This window comes from Ochotona princeps, chromosome 1 (assembly GCF_030435755.1).
Source record: "Ochotona princeps isolate mOchPri1 chromosome 1, mOchPri1.hap1, whole genome shotgun sequence".
In the NCBI taxonomy this organism is placed as follows: Eukaryota; Metazoa; Chordata; class Mammalia; order Lagomorpha; family Ochotonidae; genus Ochotona; species Ochotona princeps.
Window position 1 is genome coordinate 52461489 of NC_080832.1, and position 26291 is coordinate 52487779.

The 26291-nt window shown below is 44.9% G+C and overlaps 1 protein-coding gene across 2 annotated transcripts in view; it reads right to left on the reverse strand.

Annotated features, from left to right (window-relative positions):
- FIG4 (FIG4 phosphoinositide 5-phosphatase) overlaps positions 1–26291 on the reverse strand; it is a 137864-nt gene that overhangs the window by 105250 nt on the left and 6323 nt on the right. Inside the window, exons 2-3 of one of the 2 annotated variants that reach the window (XM_058658983.1) lie at positions 6678–6776; positions 4565–4688 (exon numbers count right to left, since the gene is read on the reverse strand). In XM_058658983.1, coding sequence (XP_058514966.1) covers positions 4565–4688; positions 6678–6776 — 223 coding nt within the window. Of the gene's footprint in view, positions 1–4564; positions 4689–6677; positions 6777–26291 lie in introns of those variants that run through there. The other variant, XM_058659029.1, reaches the window with a different exon arrangement.

A 26291-nucleotide genomic window follows, 5' to 3' on the forward strand; every position in this document is an offset into this window, starting at 1 on the left:
TAATATATCAATATTTAAAGGAATAAGAATAATCTATTAAGTAACTACTATTTTTGCATTAATTATTTTTATTTTTGATGATTTTTACATAGATTATTACGGTGATAAGGGTCAAGGGCTACAGGAAGATGAGTGAGATCACCATTTCTACATTCTCTTTTTTTCCTTCCTGTATCTGGGGGAAGGAGGGGAGACAAAGGGAGAAGCCACACCCCGTCTCCCAAATGCCTCTGCACCCTGGGATGGAGGACAGCTACCCAACACCACCCCAGGATCCCCCAAATTGGGGCATGCTCTAACCCATACTCACTTTGACTTATACACGCACCAGAAGGAACAGTCAACCCAGCCTGGCATTTCCCTAATCCAGCTTACATGAGGCCAACAGGTGTTCTAGCCCTGCCCAGCCTGGTCTGTACCCATCCCAACTCATACTCTCCAGCGGGAGTGGTGATCCAGCAGGGGAGCCCTATGAAGCCCTCCTACTGACTTCACCCCCTCCCCCTTGGTCTCACATGTGCTGGTTGGGTGCTGTGTCCCAGTCTGGCAAGGCCCACCTCACCTCTGCATGTGCCAGTGGGTGCTATAGTCTGGCCAGGCTCGGCCCAACCCCAATTCCAGCTCACACTGGTGGGGGCTACAGCCTAGCCTAGCCCAGCCGGCCCCAGTCCTGGCCCTCATGCGCACTGGGTAAAGATATACTTTATTTTGAGATTTCTTTTTTTCTTGAATTTCAAATATGAATAGGACTTGTAGTAGAATTAAACACACATGGAATTTATGAAATGCACCCCCCATGACAATATGCAGACATACTCAGACCTGCAAACACCTGTCCCAGCAACAGGTACCCCTGGGTGAGCTGGAGAATCTAAAAGGGTCCAATACAAGGGGGCAGGGGAAGCTGTAACACCCTCTACCTCCCCTGACAGTCACTGAGACACAACACGGACACAAACGGACTTCACGTCAGCAGCCACGAGTGCACATTGAGAAAAGCAAACTCCAAATACAGCAAAATACAATCCAAGCTCCAACAAGCACAGTCACAGAATAGAAAATGGCAATCAGAAAACTGAAGAACTAGAACTAGGCAGATTTACAGAGAGCAGACAGGGAGAAAGCAACTCTTACACTTCTGATTCCGTTTCTTCCTAATGCACCTAGCAAGTCAGCAAATTTGAAGGCTCAAGTTCTTAGGTCTCTGTAACCCATGTGGGAGACCTTCAGGAGGATCCCTTGTGCATTTGAGAAGTGAGCCAGTGAATGGAAGCTGTCTCTCTCTTCTTTCCTTCCTCCCTCCCCACTTCTGTCACTCTGCATTTCAAATAAATGAGTTTTTAAAAAAGAAAATATAAAAAAAACATAGTGATATCCATTTAAACACGTATTACATAATAAAAGCAGCACAGAGGTAAATCTGTAACTTTTCTAAAGACTTAAAACAAGGTAATGGCAGCAGGGAGGTGGACGTCTAACTGCCTTCGTCTCTGGCTTCCAGAGGGGCCCAAGAAACCTGGCCTGCCCCCTCCACTGCCCAACACCCCAACACGCAGGGGCAGCTTCATGCCTGGCTGGCTGCTGCTGCAGATCCCCCATTCCCCTGCCCTTGTCTACACCTTATTCCTCTTTCATACTCCACCTTGAGTTCCATCTGCTCCAATAAATCTTTCCCAGCTCTTCCAGGTCCAAGGAACCTAACTTGTTTTGGTTTTTAAGATTTAGTTTACTTTTATGGGAAAAGCAGATTTATAGAGAGGAGAGACAGAGAAACATCTTCCATCTGCTCATTCAAATGGCGGCAACAGCCGGTCCGGAGCCAGGAGCTAGGAGTTTTATCCAGTTCTGCCACGTGGGTGCAGGGATTTGAGCCATCCTCTTATTGCTTTCCTTGGCTATAAGTAGAGAGCTGGATCGGAAGTGGAGCAGCCGGGACATGATCTGGCGCCCATGTGAGGATGCTGGTGCTTGCAGGTTGGACTAGTTTTAAAAAAAATGTTTTTGAGGAGTGGGGAGAACCCAAGTACCTATGTAACTGTGTCACATAATACAATGTAATTAATGAAGTAAAATAATAAATAATTTAAAAAATGTTTTCAAGTATTAACTTTATGGAAATTTTTTTAATTTTTTACTTAAATATCTACTTATTATTTGAAAGGCACAGATATCCACTCATAGAGACAGAGTGTTATCTTCCATCTGCTGATTCATGCCTAAATGGCCACAACAACAGGGGCAGGGCCAGACTGAAGCCAGAGTCCCAGAACTCCATCATACCCTCCAGCACCATTAAACTAACACCACAGAGCTTGATTCTCAATTATGATGCTGGAGTTGTTTCAGGGATTTTTATCCTCTAACATGCAGCAACCAGGGACAAATCCATAGGAGTAGGAAGGCAGACCAAGAACTGCAGTGCATCTCACTAAAGTGAAGGTGTATTTAGAGCATTCAAGGTCAGGGGAAGACACTTGGGTAAAATCAAAATGAAGAGGCTCAAACCAAGGCAAGATCACAGTTAAAGAGATCATCATCAGGCCAGAGCCATGGCATAGTAGGGTAAGCCTCTGCCAGCAGTGCCAACATCACATATGGGTGTCAGTTCATGTCTCAGCTGCTCCACTTCTAATCTAAGTCACTGCTAATGTGTCTGGGAAAGCAGTGGAAGATGGCCTAAGTGCTTGGGCCCCTGCCACTCAATATGAGAGACCTGGATGAAGTTCCTGGCTCCTGGCTACAGACTGGCCCAGCTCTAACAGTTGCAGCCACTTGCAGAGTGAACCAGCAGATGGGAAGCTCTCTGTCTCTCTAGATGGGAAGATCTATCTTCTCTCTCTCTCCCTCTCTCCCTCCCTCCCTCCCTTCTCTCCCTGCCTCCCTCTCTTTCTTTCTAACACTGATTTTCAAATAAAAATAAATAAATTGAAAATAAATAAATAAAAGACAGCCAACTGTCAGATCTGGAGGAGGAAAGTGACCCAGGGCCTGGCATCCTTGAACACAGTATAAGAAAGCACAGAAGTTGGCACAACTATGGAACGTCATGTTTCTAGAAACCTCTTCTTTGAAACCGCTCTTTATGTCAAAATGACTCACATGGTCCAGGGAGAGTAAGGCGTTTTATTTTCCTGCCTACTTGTGATTATCTAGAACAAAGTTTCCCAGTGAGTCAGAGAGCAGCAGTTACCCCTACAGAGTTGGAACCCTTTACGGCTGCCACCTGCCCTGTAAAGAAATGGTTTGGTTTTTAAAGTTCATTTTACTGGATCTGTTAGCTCAACTGATGACTGGCATAGCAAATATTTACAGTCCTAGGCAACTTATTTTATTTTTTATTTTTTTTAACTAATTTTCTTGCCTTTTTTATTTTATGATATAATTCCACTGGCTCTGGGACTTCCCTTACCCACTCCCCAAGTTCATTCCCCTGCACTGATTTCCCCTGTATTATAATAGTACAGTCCTTCATAAATAGTCATAAATTCACCATTCTGCTTTTAAGTATATCCTGACACTGCAGATATAGACAATGACACAGAGTTCAGCATCCTATTATCAAAATACGCTTAAGTTTCATTGGGAGTCCATCTTTGATTTGGAAGTAACTTACTTTAAAAACATATATGTATGTATCTGAAAGGCAGGCAGAGAAACAGAAAGAGTGGGAGATAAAGAGGAGAGAGACAAAGAGTACTTCCATGGACTGATTCACCCCTTAGATGCATTCAGCAGCTAAGTCTGGGCCAGGCTGGTTGAAGTCAGGAGCCAGGAGCTCCATCCTGGTATCCCACAAGGGTGCAAGAACCCAAGCACTTGAGCCATCCACCTGCTGCCTTCCCAGGCACATTCACACTCCTGCTGGATGGGAGGCAGAGCAAGCAGGGCTGAAAGCAGCCACTGAGATACAGGATGCAGGCATCCCAAGAAGAGGCTGAATCCACTACCACACAATGCCTGCCCCTTACTTGTACTTTTATAATTGCACAGCAAGCCAGAGAGCAGAATCTTCAAAGGCCAAAAAGGCTGCATAATTGTTCATATTCAATACAGAACTGAGCAGTAGTGAGAACCAAAGCTGATGGGTAAAGAATCAAGTGTGTAACAACCAAATCCTACAGGTGACGGGCCAGGAGCCCCAAGACAGACAACCTGTAGAGTCGGACTATGCAGAGAAAGAAACAAGAGGGCCTGGCGGCGTGGCCTAGCGGCTAAAGTCCTCGCCTTCAACGCCCCAGGATCCCATATGGGCGCCGGTTCTAATTCCAGCAGCTCCACTTCCCATCCAGCTCCCTGCTTGTGGCCTGGGAAAGCAGTCGAGGACGGCCCAATGCATTGGGACACTGCACCCGCGTGGGAGACCCAGAAGAGGTTCCTGGTTCCCAGCTTCGGATCGGCACAGCACCGGCCGTTGCGGCTCACTTGGGGAGTGAATCATAGGACGGAAGATCTTCCCCTCTATCTCTCCTCCTCTGTGTATATCTGGCTGTAATAAAATAAATAAATCTTTAAAAAAAAAAAAAAGAAACAAGAGCAGGTGGCAAGAGGCTGCCACACTTCTTACCCACAACGCCAAACGCTGAGACGGCGCGGAACAGCCCAGAGGATCCTTTCTGTCCCATCTTGGTCCTGTTGCCCAGGTCCAAGCGGCCCAGGAGCTCCCTCACTTCTTGCTGCGTGTACACATGCTGAAAAGGAGCGTATGTCGTCATCTGTGAGCCCGTTCCTCATTTGCCACCACGAGCCTATGAGAATCACCAGCCATTCCCTTGCCTGAGAGGTCTTTCATAACGTGGGACGAAGCTAGAGTTGTGGAAAGCCAACAAGTTCTTTCACACTGGTGGCTAAGGTGAGTTCTTAGGTCAGGCTACTGCACTGAAAAGTTGTGTCAAAACCTTGTAACTCTGAGTCAGAGATTTTAGGGATCTGCAGAAAATGTTTAAGAAGCCTGAGAGTGTCTTCCAATTTTATATAAGGTTTTGACCAGGTGTGCATTTTTTTCTGAGAAGCTGCTTTGCTTTTCTTAGCTTTATAAAGGGCTCCTTGAGCAACTTCTCCCAACTCCAAATATAGCCAATAATCATTACCCTCTATTAATAAACACACACAGCCCGGTGGCAAGGGTAAGGGCACTTGGGAGGAGTATAGGAAGTCACAATAAATTATTCTAATGTATTATAGCATTAGAGACCAGCATTGTGGTGCAGTGGGTTCAGCCACCACTTGCCATGCCAGCATCTCATATTGGAGCACTGGCTGGGACTCAGCTGCTCCACTTCTGATCCAGCTCCCTGCTAATGCACCTGGGAAGGCAGCAAAAGTTGGCCCAAGTGCTAGGACCATGTGGGAAACTGGCCCAAGCCTGGTCGTTGCAACCATCTGGGACAGTAAACCAGTAGATAGAAGGTTTTCTCCCTCTTTCTTTCTCTTTCTCTCTTTCCCTCTCTGTTTCCCCTCTCTCTTTCCCTGTCACGCTTCCTCAATCTCTTCCTCTTCCTATTTGTCTCTGTATTTCTGCCTTTCAAATAAATAAATAAATATTTTTTTAAATGTATTTAATTGAAAGGTGAAATGTCAGAGAGAGAGAGTGAAAGAGGCACAGGGGTGGGGGAGGAAGATCAGTTACAGACAGAAAAGGAGGAAGAGAGAAAGGAGGAGGGAAGGAGAAAGAGAGAGAGAAAGAATCTTCCATCTACTGGTTCATTCCCCTAAATGGCCACAATGGTCGACGTGGGCCAGTCTGAAACCAGGAGCTAGCAGCTTTATTGGGTCTCTCACGTGGGTGCAGGGGTTCATGCACTTGGGCCATTCCCCACTGCTTTCCCAGGTCATAAGCAGGGACCTAGACAGGAAGTGGAGCAGCTTGAACTGCCACCCATTTGAGATGCCATTGGTACAGTCATCAGCATTACCTGCAATCAGCCCCTAAATAAATCTTTACAAGAAATTATTACAACATGGAAAACCAGTTTTTGCAAAGAGCTTGGTGGAGATGCGACCCAAATGTAACTACTAATATGCATGAAGAATTGACATGGATTCAAAAGTATTCACAGATAGGAATTTCAAAAGACAATAAGTTGTATTCTCTCATTTGAAAAAGTTTAAATGAGCTCTTCTACACCGGCTGCACTGTACCATACTCTAACAGTTTTGTGTTTTTGTGTTGCCTCTGTATGCCTAATTTTGGATGCTATAGTGTCCTGCTGAGAACAGCTTCCATTGTGTTAACCATCTAGTACCTCATCAGAAAAGGTGCTAGATGCTAGGTGTTAGGTTCTGAGGGGAATGCAGTCTGTAGTTTAGGAGTCTCCTCTAGCTGCAAGGAGCTTTGCATGAAGGCCCAGCCATGGACCATCTCCTGATGGCAGAGGCAAGATCAAGTTATGTGGAATCCTACACAAACACCAATGCTTCCAGGAGAAATTTTTATTCTCTTTCCTACAGAATGTGAAAACAAATCAAAATCATGAACAAAGTCTAATCTGAATGTATTTCTTGACATCAATAATTTCTAGAAAGCAGTTAAGAGGTTCAAATTCTCACCAACCAAAAACAGTAACTCACTCTCCAGTGCATGCTACAAAAGAAATAAATGAATAAGTAATACACCATCAAGGCTAACCCATGTCCTTTAAACCACAGGTGTGAAAGTTTCTGTGGTTATCTGTACTTACCCTATCATCTATTATGACCAAATCTTTGGGCTCTGTTCTGTCAATTTTCAAGACACGATATTTCGTTTCCGCATGATTACTCCCAACAAGAAAGTATCTCTATAAATAAAGAGAAATGTCATTAGCTTCTTAAGGCACCTTGCCCTGTACACATTTTAGAACCACTTCAGGTTTTGTAATTACATCTATTCAGGTTGCTTTCTTTTTTTGTTTTTTTTTTGTTTGTTTGTTTATTTGTTTGTTTGAAAGAAATGCTTCAGTTAAGGTTAACTGGCACATTACAGAAAACGCTGGCTCCAAAAGGGCAATTTTAAATTGAAACATTCTTAGTGGATTCGTGATCGGTATCACTCTGATGTCTGAAATGCGCCTGGTAACCAGGTCAGATGAATTTAATCACATTATAAAATTAGAGATGAACCTCCCTGATTGGAGACTGATGTTTCAGCTTCGCCAGGACACAGCAGCTCTGGTAAGCATTAAAAGGCTCTACATACAATTAGGAATGCTTGGACAACTACAGCTATTAAGATATTAGCAATTTATCAAATCCATCTTTAAAATGCTTCTATGGAAAACAAGGTCTGAACGTGACTTTCAGCTGGCAACTGTAATTATGCCATCCACAAAGTCCTATCAAACATGAAAACAGCCGTACCCTTCCAAGAGCCCTTTCTTAGACAAGCTATAGGAAAGGGTGGACACTCTCATTCCCGAAATACTTCCTTGGAGTATGATGCTTGAACACAGCATTTATGCTTCTTAAATGAGTATTGAGAATAAATTGAATAATAAAAATGTGGGAAGGGGGTGGGTAGGATGACCCATCCCAAATGCACGGGTTCCAATCCTTGTTTCACTCTTCATTACCACGTCTTGCAAATATGTGCTCTGGGAAGCAATGGGAAATGGCTCAAGTAGCTCGACCATGGCTATCTGTAGACAGAGTCAACAGATAAAAGTCATGTCCCAGCTGCTCACTTCCCATAGCTCTGCTAATGGCCCACAAAAGCAGCCAAAGATGGCTCAAGTGTTTTGGTGTTTGCCAGCCACGCAGGTGTCTTGGATGAACCTCCTGGCTCCTTGGCTTCAACCTGGCCCAGCCTTGGCCATTGTGACCTTTTGAAGCAGGAATGGATCTCCATCTGGATGGAAGATCTCTCTTTGTGTGTCTCTCCCTTATTCTCTCTCTCTGCAGCTCTGGATTTCAAATAAATAAGCAAAATTTCTATTAAAAAATTAATTTTCACCTGAGGGAAGCCAACTCTTAGAGGCCTGGAGGATGGCACCTATGGCTCATATCCAGGCAGGCAGAGCCAGCCTGGGATTTCCTGGGAAGAGTGGGGAAAGGGGAGAGGAAAGCCCTAGGTTAGCGTGCTGGCCTGGTGTGCTGCTGGACTGGGCTTTGGGAACTATGAATGGGCCTGGATCTTGGGTGTGTTAGGGAGGGTAAAGGTCTCCGGCGAGCACATGTGCTAAGAGCTTGGGACCTTAGTGGGCAGGCAAAGCTCCATGCCAGCATGCCAACTGACCAGAAGACCAGGCTGGGGAACCCATGCACTCCCGGGTGCAGGGACTGTGGATTGATCAGGGAAAGGGGCAAGGGAATGTGAGAGGCAGGACTGCTGAGGAAGTATTTTGCAGGTGAGGAATGACTTCTGAGGGATTCCCATTAACAAGGCCACTGTACTTGCAGGTCAGCAAGGAGGCTGAGAGCCAGCAGCTTGAAGAAGGGAAGCTGGAAGACCTTTATGGGTCAGACTGACGCACCAGCCTACATAGGAGACCTGAGCTGGGCTAGTTAGCATGGACCACAGCTGATTACCACTCACTGATTTACATTATAGCTAAGGCTGGGATCCTACCTGGCAGGGCTAGATCACAGTACCCACCAATAAAAGTAAGAAAAGGGGACAGGTGATGTTAGGCTGGGCCAGACATTAACTGGTGCATGAGAGATCCAGGTCTGGGGACAGACTCTGGGGGACATATAAGCCCACACCTGCGGAACTGCAATTTCTGCTGGTTCGCCCAAGAGCTGGTGGTGGTGACAGGCTGAGCGAGGCCATGGAACCCTCCAACACTCATTGGTATTGGGGTGGAGAACAGGCCAGCCTGGCTCAGGCTACAGTACCTGCAAGCACACCCAAGAATAGGGTTGGGGTGGGCCAGGCCACAACATCCATCAGTTCATACAAAGGCCAGAATGGAGGATGCAGACTGCGTGGGTAAGGGTCTAGCACCTACTGTCACATGTCAAATCTACATTCAGGAGTGGGCCTGATAGGGGAACTTGGGAAACTCCCCTGCTGGAATGCAGCTCCTGTGGTAAGCATATGATTCAAGCCTGGGTGTCTGTCATGCAGGGCAAGGTAGCTCCACCTGTTGGCAAGTGTGTGGGTTGGTTCTGGAGGGGGATAAACCAGGCAGGGCCAGGCCACCTTTAACCCACTGGCATGTGCAGGAGCCAGGCTGGAGTAGAGTCAAGCCAGGCTAGGCTATCACACCTACCATTTCGAATGAGCCAGGGAGCAGACTGTGATAGGATGTAGTACCAGCCAGCTAGGACAGATCAGCCTGCAGCATCTGACTGCAAAGGTCAAGAGAGGGGAATGGGCTATGCCAAGCTGGGTCAAAGCAACCACTGGCATGTGCAAGATCTATGACTAGCATCAGGCCTGGCTGGGGAGCTAAAGGTGTGCCCCAGATGGGTTGCGGTTCCCACTGATCAGCATGAGAGCTGGAATGGGGGTGGCAATCTGGGCTGGACAAGACTACAACATCTCTAAGCATTGGTGTGGACTGGGACTTGGGTGTGCCAGTCTGGGCTGGACTCCAGCACACACTGGTGTTTGTGAGAGCCAGGGTGGGAGTAGAACATGCTGGGTTAGGTCTTGGCATCCATTTCACTATGGAAGAGCTGTGTCTGGGCACGGGCCAGGTGTAGCTGGGCTGTAGCACCCAACAGCAAGTACCAGAATGAGTGTGGGCTGGTTGGAAAAGGCCACTGTTCCTGCAAGGACAGGAGATGAACTAAGTCAGTCTGGGCTAAGGACCTACCAGTGTGTGTGAAATCTGCTGTTGGGAGGAGACCTGATAGAGGGACTTAGGGAACTCCTTTGTTAGGATGCAGTTCGTGCATGTGAACACAAGAACCAAGGCAAGGAACAGCCCAAACCAGGCCAGGTTAGAGTACCCACGGGCATACATGGGGGTCAGGTCTGGGGTCAGGCCAGGCTGGGCCAGTTCACAACACTCACTGTTAGATCTGAGAACCAGGATTGGATGCAGGACAGGCCAGGTCAGGCCACAACACCAGCCAGTTCACATTAGGGCTGGGAATGGGGCCTGGTTGGGCTGGGCTAAGCTGCAGCACCCACTAGCACATGTGAGATCCAGAGGGTTGTGAGGCCAGTAGGGGGGAGAAGGGGAGATCCTTCATGGGCCACTGCTCCCACTGGTGAGTGTAACAACTGGCACCAGGGGTAGACCAGGCCGGGAAGTAGCACAACACCTGTTGGGCTGCATGTGAACTGGGTTAATGGGAGAACCAGGCTAACCAACTGTGTCCACCGGTGCATGCACAAGCCAGAATAAATTCAGGCTAGTTGGGCTTTGCCATAGCATCAGCTGCCAAATGCTGGGACTAGGGGAAATCCTGTCAAGCTAGACTACAGAACTACTTAAAGAGCGCAAGATCCAGGACTGGGACTAAGCCCAGTAGGAAAAATTGTGGGCACCTCTCTGATGGGCTTCAACTCCCACTGCTGAACATGAGAACCAGGGCAGGTGGAAGCCAGGTCTAGCTAGACAGGCAGTAGTACCCACTGGCATGAGTGTGGGCTGGATAGTGCGGATTTGATGTCCATTGCTTTGTACGAGAGCTGAATATGACGCGGGAGAGACTGAACCAGTATGCTACACAAACTGGCAAATACAAGAACCAGGGCTGAGGGCAAGCCTAGTGGAGGTTATTGGGAGTCACTCAGACTAGGTTGAAGCTCCCGCTTGTGTACATGAGGGCCAAGTGTGTAGTGGGCTAGGTAGGGCTGCAATATCCATTGGTTTAGTAAGAGAAAGGGCTAGAGACAGAACTGACCCATAAATTGCAACTACCATTGTGTGCATAGGTTGATGTGGGTGAAGGACTGAGCTGGACCCCATACCGGCAAGCACACACAAGAGTCAGTTCTGGGATCACTTCAGAGAAGTGTTCTCTGGGGATTCCCCCCCCCCCCCAGCTGAACTGGATTCAGAACTCCAACCATGCAGAGAATTGCAGGGTGTGTGGTCTGACTGTGGAATGCATGTGTCAGAATTGGGCCTCCTCAGTGACTCAGACCAAACAGTGGACGGCATACCCAGATGCACATAGGGGATATGGCAGTCCACTAGTGCCTGCAGAGGACATCTGGTATCATAACAGAGGAAGGAGGACATAACAAATTGGTCAACTACCCGAGCCAGGCATTGACAGCAAATATCTGGGCAAATGGAGACTCTCTGGTGGACTACTTCAGCCAATGGAACTTGGGAGGATTTCCTCATCCCTGGAGTGGCGAGACTGAAGCATTTCAGAACTATCAAACGTTCTTGAGCAGAACTCTTATTTTGTTTGTTTGTTTTCAGTTTTATTGCAGTTTTATTTGTTACAGCTATAAAAATCTTCTAAGATGTTGCAAATCAAAACTGGAATTTTGTATATGGCAATTCTGCATCATTTTCTTTTTTATTAATTACATTTCATTTTTTGCATTTTTTATTAATTATTTTGCATTATGTGACAGTTTCATAGGCTCTGGGAATCCCCCCACCCCTCCCCCTCCCCTCCCCCCGGTGGGTTCCTCCACCTTGATGTAGTATTACAGTTCAAATTCAATCAAGATTCTTTCTTTGCAAACATATACCAAGCATAGAGTCCAGCTACTTATTGTCCAGATGGATTGAACAGTTTCTTGGGGTGATTATTTCTGGTCTGAAGTTAGAGCTGGTAGAACATCATCCCAATCAATTAAGAGTCCCAATATAACATAAACAGCAATTTACAACATTATGGAATTATCATGGTTTTGAGTGACCAGTAAATTACATTTCATTTTGTGACACAGTTTTATAGGCACTGGGATTCCCCCAACCCCTCCCCATACCCTCCCCCCATGGTGGATTCCTCCACCTTGTTGCAGTATTACAGTTCAAATCCAGTCAAGATTCTTTCATTGCAAGCATATACCAAGCACAGAGTCCAGCATCTTATTGTCCAGATAAATTCAACAGTTTCTTGGGGAGACCATCTCTGGTCTGAAGGCAGAGTTGGCAGAATATCATCCCTACCAATTAAAAGCCCCAACATAGTATCAACAGCAATTTACAACATTATGGAGTTAATTGACATGGTATTGAGTAACCAATATGTTAAAACAAATGCAAGTTCTTAACCACATCCTGTGACTACTTCATTGACATTTCAATTTTAGTTTAAACACAGAACCGGCTTCTATACACCTTAAAATGGCTACAGGGTACTATTCAGCTCTCTCATGTCTATTTTCATTTTAGTATTTAGCAGTTTATAGTGTTGAAGCATAATTTTGCTGAACTTGGCAGATTTTAGGATAGTCTTCGGGACTAGGGAGAGGAGCTTTCTCTGATCATTACTTAGTTCCAACTTTGGACCCCCACCCTCTCTTGCAATGACCATCAGGATCGCTTCAGAGCCCCCACCAAACACACACACACACACACACACACACACACACACACACACACACACACAAATTAGAATAGATAGGCAGAGAACAAGGAAAGCTTAGAACCAGACACACACACACACAAATTAGAATAGATAGGCAGAGAACAACAAGAAAAGCTTAGAACCAGACAGAATATGGTCAGCGTAGATTCACACATGCCTTACTAGGTAGGACACAGATTAGTTACGCCTCACTAGGGTATTGAAGATTTCTCTGCACACCCCTCCTAAAACTGTTCACCTAATCTGCTGACATATGTCTTCTTAGAGTTATAGAGTTAGACTACCCGAAAAACAGCCAGGTTCAGCAAAATCATGCTTCAACGCTACAAACTGCTACATACTAAAATTAAAATAGACACGAGACAGCTGAATAGTACCCTATAGCCATTTCAAGGATTTTAGGATAGTCTAAACTGGCTTATAACTCTAACAAGGCATATATCAACAGTTGAGGTGCAGAACAATTTTAGGAGGGGTGTGCAGAGAAATCTTCAATACCTTAGTGAGGAGTAATTAATCTTTGTGTCCTACCTAGTAAGGCATGTGTGAGTCCACACTGACTGTTTCCTGTCTGGTTCTAAGCTTTCCTTGTTGTTCTCTATCTATTCTAATTTAATTTTTTTGGGGGGGCGGGGGGTGCTCCTGAAGCATGCTCCACACCAGGGATCCTGGGATGACATCAGGTAGCTTGTCCCACATCCCTGGGTACTGGGGCAGCTGGAAGCCTGGGTGAGGCTTCTCCCCTTATCTCTCCACTTCCCCCAGATACAGGAAAAAGAAAAAGAAAATTTGGAAACAATGGTCTCACCCACTTTCCCCTAATCCTCAACCCTTCCCACCCTAATCAACTATGTAAATATTATCAAAAATAAAAAATTTTAAAAACACATTTTACTGAATATCACAACATAAGCACTTGGTTATCCTGTTTTAACTCTTAATCAGTAGAAATATAGATGGGAGTTTAATTGTGGCTATTCAGTATATATTCAGTTTAAAGGTCTGGTCTGCCCATTTCTGGGTTAGGAGCAATCACACTGTGTTGTGACATGTGGGCAGCCTGCGTTAAGAAGGAGGCTCAGCTAAACCCCGCACCCTCATCTGTTCACAGAGGCAGGGCCTGAGTAACACTCCAACTCATTGTGAGGCTGAAAAACAATTATAACAAAAGGTAGTAAAGCAAGTTGGGGCATTCACTGGCAGGACTCAATGGCCTGGGGCGGAGGGGCAGTTTTGGGCAGCAGGGACAGGGACAGAGAGCAGGTAGAGCAGGTGCACGGATCTCCCTCCCCACCCTCACCCTCCTCTTCGCCACCCAAGCAAGGGACAGCCACACTACTGGGCACTGCCTTCTCTGCTCACAGTGTGCCAGAGGAGGAGAGGCCACCCGCGTGGGCAAGAAGAGGGCGCTGGGCATGTGCGGGCTCCTTCCTTCCCGGGCCCTGCCACAGCCTGGGGCTGCAGCCACCTCCCTCGCACAGCATGGCTGCACAGGAACTGGTGACTGTTCCATGAAGAACTACCACGTAGCGTGCAGCTAGCACCTAACTGGGTCATTTTCCACCACAGTCACACTTGGGTGGCTCTTTTAAGTCCAGAGTTCAGAGAGGAGACACATCCCAACTTTGAAAGATGTGAAATCCCTTGCATGGAACCCACAGAACTTTAATAGCTCCTAGGAAGTCTCAAAATGAACCGAAATAAGATGATGATTCAGCAGTATGTAAAACAAAACCAACTACATAAATAATAAAAGGCAAGTATAAAATCCTGACAGTTAGGGAGCAATGTATTATAGCAGCCTTTGCAGTGCACAGAAGAAGGCAGATTTACACCTCCTATTGCCAGGCCCTTCCAACGACTGACTCCATGAATCACAAGAGCCAAAAGGATTTATAAACAGATCTGGCAGAGAAAAAGAAACGGGAGGCCGTATCTACCATCCACCACCTCCCTACAAGCGTTTTGTACAGAGAACAGCGACCTCGTGTGAAGCCGGGAAGAAAGGACGCCGTGGACAGCGGAGTTACTATCTGTACTGCCCTCTGGTGGGCAGTCGAAGGTCTAGGTTCACATCCATTGCTTTACAAGGTCGCTTTTCTAAAAAGGCCTTGTTCCCACATGTCCCTAGACTTTGTTCCATTTATGAGCATGCTTCCTTTAATAAGAATCTGTTCCATATCATAATATGTTGCATGTCACAGTGTGGGATGTAAATATGGCCCTGAAATATTTTTTCATTAAATTCTTCTCCACTGATGATTTCTTCCAATAGTTTACTTTGAAAAATTTTCCAGCCAACAGAAAAAGAACATAACAGTACCATGAACACTCATATATCCTTCAACAGGGATTACCAACTGTTAACTGTTGTACCTGTTTTCTCTTTTCTTCTCACTCTCCTGATTAAAGCTTTCCTCTTTGGAACCACTTGAAATGAGTTGCAGGTATCCTAATATACCACTCCTAGAAAAGCCCAATTTATATTTCCTGAAAGCAAACATGTCCTCTTATTTATATTACCACTGATACTATAGTATCTATATACAACACACAAGTTCCCCAATTGTCTCTAAAATGTCCTTTGAAGATGGCTTGAAATCTCAAAATGAACTGTAATAATATAATAAATACATAATATATATATACATACTTATATATACATACTTATTTTTACTTAAAAGTTTGAGTTTACATAGAGAGGACAGAGAGAAAGATCTTCCATCCACTGGCTCACTCTCCAACTGGCCGCAATGGTTGGAGCTGGACCACTCCAAAGTCCGGAGTCAGAGCTTTCTCCAGGTCTCCCATGTGGGTGCAGGGGCCCGAGCATGTGAGCTATCCTTCAGTACTTTCTCAGGCACATTAACAGACAATGGATCAGAAATTGAACACAGAGGACACAAACCAGTACCCATATGGTGGCTTTACCTACCATGCCAGAAAATCAGGCCCTAAAAAGCTTTTAATCTAGAATAATCCTAGCTTTGTCGTGCATGGCCCCTACATTTTTAAAGAGCCTACTTTGTTGTGAACGCTAATCCTTGGTTTTCTTTTGATGTCCTCCATTTGACCATTTGTAGTGACTGTTTTTATGTCAGGTACTGAGCTAGCCACCTGGGAAATGATAAACTGAAGATAGCTTGGAAATGAAATTTGCTGAATGGATTTTATTTGGAAAAGAAATAATAGATAATAATAAATAGTAGGTAGTAACAGGTATGTGCATTTGAGCAACTAGTTAAATGGTGTTGCATTTAGAGGGGAAAAGCAAAAGAGGGTTGAGGAGACACTGAACGTTTTCATCACAAAATGCCACAAAAGATAAAAAAGGAACCAGAAACCCGAATCTCAGCAGGTGTCAGCACATACACTGCACTGAAGGCCTTGGGATTGAGTTATACCTACCGGGGAAAGGACGCACAGAAATGAAAGCCCACAACCCTAGCTGGAGGAACTACATTACCTACAGGCTACGTTCAGAGAAGGAACAGGTGAGAAGACCAGCAGGAGTGACCCAGAAAAAGGAACCCCTTCCCTGCCGCCCTGCGCAGCCTCTGCTACACAGGATGCCTTCATTGCACCCACGGCAGATCACATGTGGGTAGCCCCATGCAAGTCAGATGCTGCTGTGCAGTGAGGTAGGATAAAGCTGTCAGAGAAGTGACCAGCATTTCCAACAACTGGAGCAGGCACAGGGCCTTTTCTGCGTGCAGTCTCAGACACAGGAATGGAAGCCAATCCCGAGAGATGGTGGAAGAGTGGATCGGTGTGTAAGAGTAGATACTTGTAGTCTTCCCAGACATCTTACAGTCAAGTGTGTTAGGCTTGTTTCTCAGCACAAGCACCAAGGGCCAAACAGGAGTGAAGAACACCACCAATCCAGAAATCAGTAAAACTGGGGAGCAGGGAGCCCGAGGAAGCAGGGTCCTACACAGGCAGCAGAGAAGTTGAGAAGCAATCAGGACCATGGGACCCCCAACCCCCAAAAGGCAAGAGGCAGCATTTGACACTTCGATATGGGTAGATCAGAAGAAAATTAAAAGAACATAGCTCAGCAAGAAGGCAGTGTAACCCACGGAAGAGGGGACCAGATCGTTCCAACTAGATATGAATGATGTCAGAAGTGCTTGGTGGCCACACCTGGAAGCGAAAGACAGGGACAGGACACCTTCAGAATCCCAAGGGAAAATTCACTTCAATGGAACTATTTCAGCATTAAACCTCTCAATCAAATCTTCAGGGTGGCAGAAGCACATTTTTAGACATGCATCGCTCTAAAATAATTCACCTTCCATGAACCCCTCCCAGCATAACAATTGAAGGAGGCATCCAATCAACATGTGGGCATACAGCAAGAAAGGAAATGGTGGGATCCTGGACAGCAAATCATCACAAAGACAATGAGTAGCGGAGAGACATGTCAGGATGGCAGCCATTGCTCCCGGAAGCTAAGACACACTTCCCACCACCAACATCTAAGGTATAGACAGGTGTTGAAAGATTTTGCCCTCATTTTTAAAGATTTACTTACTTTATTTGAAAGGCAAATTTACAAAGAGGAGCGGTAGAGAGAAAGAATCTTCATCCACCAGTTCATTCCCCAAATGGCCACAATGGCCAGAGCTGAGCCAATCTAAAATCAGGAGCCAGGAGCTTCTTCCAGGTCTCCCACTCGGGTACAGGGTCTCAAGGCTTTAGGCCATCTTGGATTGCTTTCCCAGGCAACAAGCAGGGAGCTGAGTAGGAAGTGCAGCAGCCAGGACAGGAACTGGTGCCCATATGGGATTCCGACACTTGCAAGGCAAGGATTTAGCCACTGAGCCATCATGCCATGTCCTGATTTTTACTTTATTATTATCAATTTAATTATTTGGGTGAGAGGGACAAAGAGAGACAGGGAGAGAGCTCCCATCCACAGGTTGCCTCCTTTAAATGCTCATAATAGCTGAAGGCTGGCCAGGCTTAAGCAAAGAACTGGAATTCAACCTGGGCCTCCCTCTTGGGTGGCAGAGACCCAAATGCCACCCCCCAGGTCACAATTAGCAAGAAGCTGGCTTCAGGAGCAGAGTCAGGACCCTACCCCAGATACACTGAGTGGAGACTTATATGTCCAGAGGAAAGCTAGAGCTTGATTGATTATGAAATTATAATGAAGACTAGGAATTGTAGCAAGAAGAAAGTTGTCTGAAGCACTGGCAGATTTGAAGTTCACATGCTGAAGGCAACGGAGGTCCATGAGATGCTCACCAGGCACAGGGCAGGAAAGGGAGCAGTCACTGGAGGATGTGTGACTTCTACAAATCAGGTACACACCTGTGTGAAGGAATCCACACAGGCAACCAGGTGCATACGCAGCAATAGCACTGGCAAAAAATGTGCATTTGTAGATAAGACAGTATTTCACAGAGTTCATGAGAAATGAACCTAAACATAAGTTTATTATGGTAGGAAAAAAACCCTTAAAGCCCACACAGTTTATCCATTATTATGTGTTTTTATGAAGTTTTTGAAGATATTCCCCATATGCACAGATTTCAAAAACTTTTTGCATCCAAATCAACAACTTTTCATCTCATTTTCCAAACATTCTTTGGAAATTCCTCATGTGTTGGAGAACAGAAGGCTGGGGTTGTCAGAACACATCCAAAAGGGTAGCTGGGACAGCAGATCCAGTTGAGAAGAGGCTCCAGGAAAGAGGAGGTGGAGGGCCTTTCACCCAATGTAACACGAGTACATCAAACCTGATCATTGTAACCGATGTCTCAGCTGAACTATGTTTGAAGTGTTGCTTTGCTGGATGTATACAAATTGGAACCCTAGAAATAAATTTTGTCACTTGCCTAAGAGAGCACTGTCCCCCCATTTCTTTTCGGTCACATCTCTTCCCCAGGAACCCACAAGGCAAACTTGCAGGAGTGAAGAGCTGGGACATAAAAACAGTTAAGTGAAAATATCCATCTAGACAAAATGTGCTGTGAGCTGCCTCTCTTTGGAAAGTTAAGCATCAGTATTCAAGAAAATGTTTGACACTTCAACATGCAGCTTTCACTGTGGTGACTCAGTATAAAGATAAATGTGTTTCTGAGGTATATACATGAGCTCTAAATGGAATACAATAGACAATCCATTTAACAGGAAATTCAGTATTACTACATTATTATCTCCTTTTTTAATGACAGGCTAATCATTCATCACTTTTCATCTGAGGGAAGAAACTTAACCTTCTTACAGGGGAGGAAATTTTAGGTTGTACAATGGCTAAGCTAAGCTTCACTTGAACTTTCAGATTCGATGTCTTCATTTTTAAAGATCGCGATGAAGTCACTTCTCATACTCTCACCAGGGCAGGCCCGAGTCTCTCAGCCAGATAAGCACAACTGTCAGTGTGCAGCCTCGAAAGGAGGGTCGTGTTCTAACCAGATGACTCCAGGCCCATGCGTGAAACTGTCACCCCAGCCACCCCTCTCCCTGCTGTACCCCTTACCCTGCTGTACCCTAAACTGTTCTCTCCCAGTCCTGAATTCACAAACTGAGGACAATTACGTAAAGATTTCTGATGTGGTCCTCACGATGTTGGGGAAGGGGAAGATGGAAGAGGAAGCTCCTTAAATCCTTTTGATGCAGAGTAGGGAATCAATTAGTTAATACAGCAATCTTGACCTAGAAGTGTAAAGATTATCTCCCACAAAACACACATGCAGACACAAGCAGCCCTCGTTCTGTTCAGCTCTCAGGTTTTTGTTTGTTTGCTTATGAAAGGAGGAATGAGAAAGATCTATCAAACACTGGTTCACTCCTAAAATGCCTGCAACAGCACGGCTGGGCCAAAGAAAGGCCAGGGATTCCATTCAGGTCTCCCATTTGGGTGGCTGGGCCACAAATACAGAAACCATCACAGAAGTTGTCACTTTGCCACCTGCCAGGGTGCACAATGGCGGGAAGCTGGAGTGGAAGCAGAGTGGCAACTCAAACCTAGGCCTTCTGATATAGAATGCTGGCATCCTAAGCAGCACCCCAAAGCCCGGGCCACAATGCCCCCCAAACACCTATGTTAAAGTCAACAGCCACATGTTCATTTCTTTGATATGAAACAGTCATTGTTATAATGCCAACCTCCAAGAGTATCACTTATTCAGTAAGGACTAACCTATAACTCAGAAACCAAACAAGGCGAACTGTAATTTCACCCACAATTTCAAGTTGCTAAGTCTATGGGCAGCTTCTGGTTGCTTTGGGCTGCCTCAAGGACAACGACAACCTCAACTCCATCTCAGAAGCAAATGCTCCCAATTTTCCCGTTAAATGAAGGCTCGGGACAAAGGAAAGTGCACTGAATCCTTAATTTGTCTCCTAATTCCTTCGTGGTCTGTTAAACCGCACACACTCCCACCAACCACAGCAAAGAGCCATTTCTTTCCTATTCCTGCCAACAACGACTTTGGCCAACCTTTGCTGTTCTGACAGGTGAACAATTGCAATCCATTTTCACTGTGTTGCTGTGTTTGCAAGTTGAATATTTATATTCATATTTGTTTTCAATGAGCTAGATAGTTATTTCCTTTCCTTTTTGTTGGCTGTTCTATTTTTCTTACTGGCTCACAAAGTATTTTTACATGTAAAACTATAATGCTTTATTTCCTCTTTAGGCAATTATTACTTTACGTATGTGTTGCTAGCCTTTTGGCTATTGTTTTATAGTTTCACATTTATAGTTTCAAATGTTCCCAGTTGGATAAAAATATACAAATTATCTAAATTCCTACCTTGTAGAAGTAGAAAAAAAAATGAACTGATTCAGTAGTATAAATGTCTATTCTCCAAAATTCATTCATTAAAACCTAATCTCCAAGGCCAGGCTTTGGCTTAGCAGTTAAGATACCAGTTGCAATGCCTGCATCTCACATTTCAGTGCATGGGGTCAACACCTGGCACTCGCTCCTGACTCCAGCTTCCTGCTAATTTGTACCCTGGAAAGCAGAAGCTAACGGCCCATGTAGCTGGGCCACGACAATCATGTAGAAGACCTGAATCCTAGCTCCCAGGTCTGCCCTGGGCTAGTCCTGGCCATTACAGACATTTGGAGAATGGCCAGTGATTGGGAGAACTGTACGCGTGTGTACATGTCCATCTTTGTTTAAAAACAAACCTAATAACCCCAGTGCAACATAAGCACAAGGTGGAGCTAGGACTAGCATTGGGTCAGAGCAGCTGAAGCCACCATTCATGATACCACTATCCTATGTCAGAGGGACACTTCAAGCCAAAGCTGCTCTGTTTCCAATCCAGCTCCCTCCTATTACCCCTGGAAGGAACCTGACAATGGCCCAAGTGCTTAGGTCTTCTCCACCCACTTGGGAGACATGGATGGAGTTCCTGGTTCCTGGCTTCCAACTGGCCCAGCGCTGCTGTCGTCAATTAAGGGAGTGAACCAGTAGATGGAAGATCTTGATCTCAATATCTGTGTATGTGTGTGTCCCCATAGCTCTTTCTCCCCCCGCCCCCGCCCGCCCTTTCTCTCTCTTCTCCATACCTCTTTTCTCTTGCTGTGACTCTGCCTATCAAATAAATAAATCTTCTTTAAAAGAAGTGGGGTTTTGGGAGGGGGTTACGATCTGAGAGCAGAGCCCTCCATACAAAGCCCAAGGACATTTGCCTGCCCTTTTCATCCTTCACACGAGGACATTCTGGGCCTTCACCAGACTCTGAAGCTGCCAGGGCCTTGATCTTGGTCTTAACAGCCTTTAGAATTATAAGAAATAAATGTACTGGTTTATAAGCCACCCAGTGTGGGTATTTGGTTATAGCAGCCCAAAGAACTCAGAAACGAAGGGACTCAAAACCCATGAAGAGGAGAATAATCATCCTAGGAGCAGAAATCATTTAAGCAGAAAACCAAGAACAGAGAAAATTAATCAAGTCAAAAGTTGGCTCTTCTCATGAAGAATAAAACTCATAAATCCCTAGTGACACATGCAGGAAAAAATGAGAGAAGGCAAAATACCAATATCAGGGAGAAAACAATCTCACTACAATCCTAAAACAGCAAAAGGATAAAAAGGACATAGCAGGAAGAGCATGAGGCCAGTAAATTCAGCAACTAAAATTAAATGTTAAATTTCTCACAAAACGTAATGTATCAAACCTAATTCACGACCCACTGAAAACTTAACATGTCCCTGTATCCCTAGAGAAAATGATTCACTACCAAAATTCACCCCACAAACCTACTTCAACTCTAAATATTTTACTAGAATGTCTAGCAAGCATTGAAAAGAAAAAGATACTGACTTATCAGTACTGAAAAATAGGAAAAACCTTCATCAACTCATTTTATGAAGTTAAGCTTATCCTGGCATGAAAATCAAGCAAAGATGTTGAAGAAAATTAAAGACCAATATCCTGAACACATTCATAAAGTCAAAAATCCTTAACAAAACACTGGCACACAGAATCTAGTAATGTATGAAAATAGCAATATGGCATGAATTAAAATTTCAGGTTTGTTTAACATTTGGAATAGTGAGCAAACAAAAGAAATGCCATATGCAGATACAGAAAAAAATGACAAAATTTAACACCTCTTCATCATTTAAAAATTAAATTCTCAGTGAACCAGGAACAGACAGGACTACTTCACAACTTGCTAAAAAGTATCTATGTAAATCAACAGCTAACATTAATCTTACGTAGTCAGAAATTAAACACATTCTCCTTACATCAAGAACAAGATAAGAATGTCAGCTTTGGGGCCCCATGTGGTAGCTCGGCAGCTTAAGTCCTCACTTTGCGAGTGTCAGGATCCCATATGGGTGCTGGCTGAGATCCCAACAGCCCCGCTTCCCATCCAACTCCCTGCATGTGGCCTGGGAAAGCAGTGGAGGACGGCCCAAAGCTTTGGGACACTGTACCCGCATGGGAGACCTGAAAGAGACTCCAGGCTCCTGGCTTCGGCTCAGCTCAGCTCAGCTCCGGCGGTTGTGGTCACTTGGGGAATGAATCAGTGGACAGAAGATTATCCTCTCTGTCTCTTCTCTGCATATCTGACTTTCCAACAAATAAATCTTAAAAAAAAAAAAAACAAAAAAAACAATGTCAGCTGGGGCGGGGGGGGGGGGGTGGGCATTTAGCCTCATAGATGAGGGACCAGCTAGGAGTTCCATATCCCTGGGTTTAATTCCCAACTCCAGCTCCTGACTCCAACTTCCTGCTAATGCAGATGCAGGGAGGCAGTGATGATAGTTCAAGCTGTTGGGTTCCTGTCACATACACGGGAAACCTACACCACATCCTGGCCTTTTGGCTTTGGACCTCTGACCACTGTCGACTTTTGGGATGGCCACTTTCCCTATCTGCTTTTGTCTATCTGTCCCATTGTGTCTGCCACAAAAAATAGTTTTAACAATCAGTGATCTGGCTAGAAGTCTGTTATATACCAGAGATTTGCTATGGTTTGAAGGAAGGGTAGCCTCACCAACACTCACTTGATCACCAGTATAGCCATGCTGGGAAGTGAGCCTTTAAGCAGTCTGTCTTATGAGACCATATTGACCTTCATAGTAACAGATTAGTTCTTACAAGAGCATGTTGCTATAAACATCTGTTTTCCTTTGTGTGTGTGTGCGTGTGTGTGTCTTAAATTTATTTGTTTGAAAAAGTTAGAGACAGAGTCAGAGATCTGAGATCTCCCATCTGCTACTTCACTCCTCAGACAGCAACAGTCAGGACTGATTCAGCTGAAACCAAGCACTTCATCTGGGTCTCCCATGCGGGTGGCAAGTGCCCAGACACTTGTGTCATCTTTCACACCCTTTCCCAGACCATTGGTGGGGAGCTGGGTTGGAAGTGAAGGAGCTGGGATGTGAATCTTGGGATATGAAGCTGGTGTCACAGGAGGTGTCTTTACCTGTATGCCACGACACTGACCCCACCTCCTCTCTTTCACACGTGCTTGCTTGCCTTCTGCTTTCCCAGCACACACACAGTAGCACAGGGCCTTCAACAAAAGCCAAGCAGATGCTCCACCATGCCGTTGGTCAGCCAGAATCACGAGCCATGAAACCTCTTCTTTTTTTTTCTAAATCACTCAGACTTGGAAATTTTGTTGCAGCAACATAAAAGGTCCTAGTCAATGCCATAAGACAATAATTGAGAATAAAAGGATTCCAAACTTGGAAGGAAGAAGTATTCCTCACTCTAAATGATATGATTTGAGGCCAGCATTTTAGTACAGTGGGTCGTGATACCAACATCACCTTCCAGAGTGCCTGCTGCTCTGCATCTAATCCAGCTCCTTAATGCACTTAGGAAGGCGCAGCAGAAGAAGCTCCAAGCACTTGGCCCTGTCCCCAACAGGAAAACCAGATGGAGCTCCAAGCTCTTGGCTGCAGCCTGACCCAGTCAGCCTTTGCAGCCATTTGGGAAATGACTCACCACTTGGATGGAAGATTCTCTCTCTCTCTCTCTCAATCTCTTTCTCGATCTCTCTCGATCTCTCCCTCCCTCCCTCCCTCCCTTCCTTTCTCTCTCTGCCCCTCTCTGCCTCCCCCTGTCTCTCTCCCCCTCTTTTCTTTTCTCTCCCCCCTCATATCTTTTATAAATAAGCGATATTATTTGAGTTCTCAAACTGATATAAAGGTTCAGTAAAATCCAAGTCACAGTCACAATTCCTTTTTAGTAGAAGTAAATAAGCCTATTACAAAATTCATATGGGAACACCAAGGGTCTAGAAGAGCTCCAATAATCTGCAAAAAGAATGAAGCTGTGAGGCTTCCTGGCTTTAAGACTCAGTGTAAAGCTACAACATCAATATATGGCCAAAAACAAATAAACAAAATGACCAATGGAATAAAACATCTTAGGAATATATTCACAAGGATGCCAAAGAAATTCAATAGAGAAAGGATCATCTTTTCAACAAACTACACTAAACAACTGATGTATCAAAAAAAGTGGAACCTCTATCTGTAGTGGTCAGACTCCAAGGGCCCTTCACGTTCCTCGTCTCCTGCTGTGTGTGCCTGTGGTGTCCCCTTCCTCGTGAACAGGGCTGCCTGAATTATCAAGACACCACAGGAATGATGGGGTGTGTGACTTGTGAAGTCAGGACACAACAGACCCTGCAGCTTTGCCATTTTGGTTTTTTGTTTTTTCCTTAAGTCACTTTCTCTGGATGGAGCAAGTTAGTGCATCTTTAGAACATTCCAAAAGTCCTGTGGGAATGACCCTGGGGTGAAGACCCAAAGTTCTCGGCCAGCCCACCTTACCAACGATGTGTGCACCATCTTGGAATTAACTCCTCCAGCCCATTAAAGCCATCCGATGGCAACAACTCATTGAGTAGACATCTTGCAAGTTCACAAAACCCTGAACCAGAATGACTCAGCTAAGTTGCTCTCAAGTTCCTGATCTACTGAAACCAGGTGAAACATTAAATGTTGATTGGTGTTCAATCAACTGAGGTTTGAGGTAACTTGTCAAACCACACAGAGCAGTAATACAATCTCTATGTCACATCATACACACATGAATATGAAACTCAGACCTCTACCACGAGTTAAAACTATAAATCTTTCACAGGAAATATGAAAAAATATTCTTGCAAACTGGAAGTAAGCAAAGATGGGATATAAAAATCAGGCTGGTGTCCTGGCATAGTAGGCTAAGCCTCCGCCTGCAGTACTGGCATTCTATTCGTGCACTGGTTCATGCCCAAAGATCATTAATAATTTACAGTAGTGCATTATTCATCTCAAAACAGAAGATTTTCAATAAACGCACATAAAGAAATAAATGTTGAAGGCAATGGGGATGCTAATTGCCCTAATTTGGTCAGTACCCAATGTACATACCAATCCAAGCATTGCATGGTACCTCATAAATATATATAAATAATGTATATATCAAAAAATAAATGTAAAATTTTTTCCAGGTCAGTCATTATGATGAAGTAAATAAAGCACTGCCTGTAACTGCAGTATCTCTTATGAGCACAGGTTCATGTCCTGGCTGCTCCACTTTTGATGGCTTGGAAAAAGTAGCAAAAGATGGCCCAAGTGTTTGCATCCCTGGTCACCCATGTGGGAGACCCAGATGAAGTTCCTGGCCCAGCTATGGTCATGGCAGCCATCTGGAGAATGAACTACCAGATGGATAGTTCTTTTTTTCAAAAGATCACTAAAAAATCAAATAGAAGAACCACTGACCAAAAGCAAATATTGACAAAACATAGGTGACAAAGGAAATAATCATAAAATAGTTAAAGCACTCTTACAAATCAATAACAAAAACACCAAGAACTCAATTTTAATAAACAGGTGAAAGATCTGAACAGACACATCACAAAGGGAGACAGACATAGCCAATCAACACATGAGAAGATACTCAGCATCACTAGCCATTAGGAAATACAAATGAGAAGTACAATGAGATGTTACCACGTCAGAGTCACGACAACCCAAAAGCCTGACAACACTCAACGTTCACGAAGATATAGATCAAGGAGCATGTCCATACATTGCTGGTCAGTGCTGGAGAGAACAGCTCCCCTGTTTGGCAGGGCCCAGGGGAGGTTCCAGCTGTTTGGCAGGGCCTGGCAGATGTCTCTCTGACCACCTTGATGCTGTTTCATCCCCTGTTTGCATGGACACTCAAGCACCCAACTAAGAATTCTGTAATCTAGTGAGCCATTGCTGTTTGCCCTTGTGAGATGGTTTTTGCAATCAATGTGAGCTTGAGAGTTAATATCACTGATAATGTCTTGGTGAGTGGGCCTTTGACAATTTACACACAGGAGAACAATTAAGCCCATGCCATTTCTGCACACCTGATTGGGTGCTTAACCATTGCCTCAGAATCTGGCC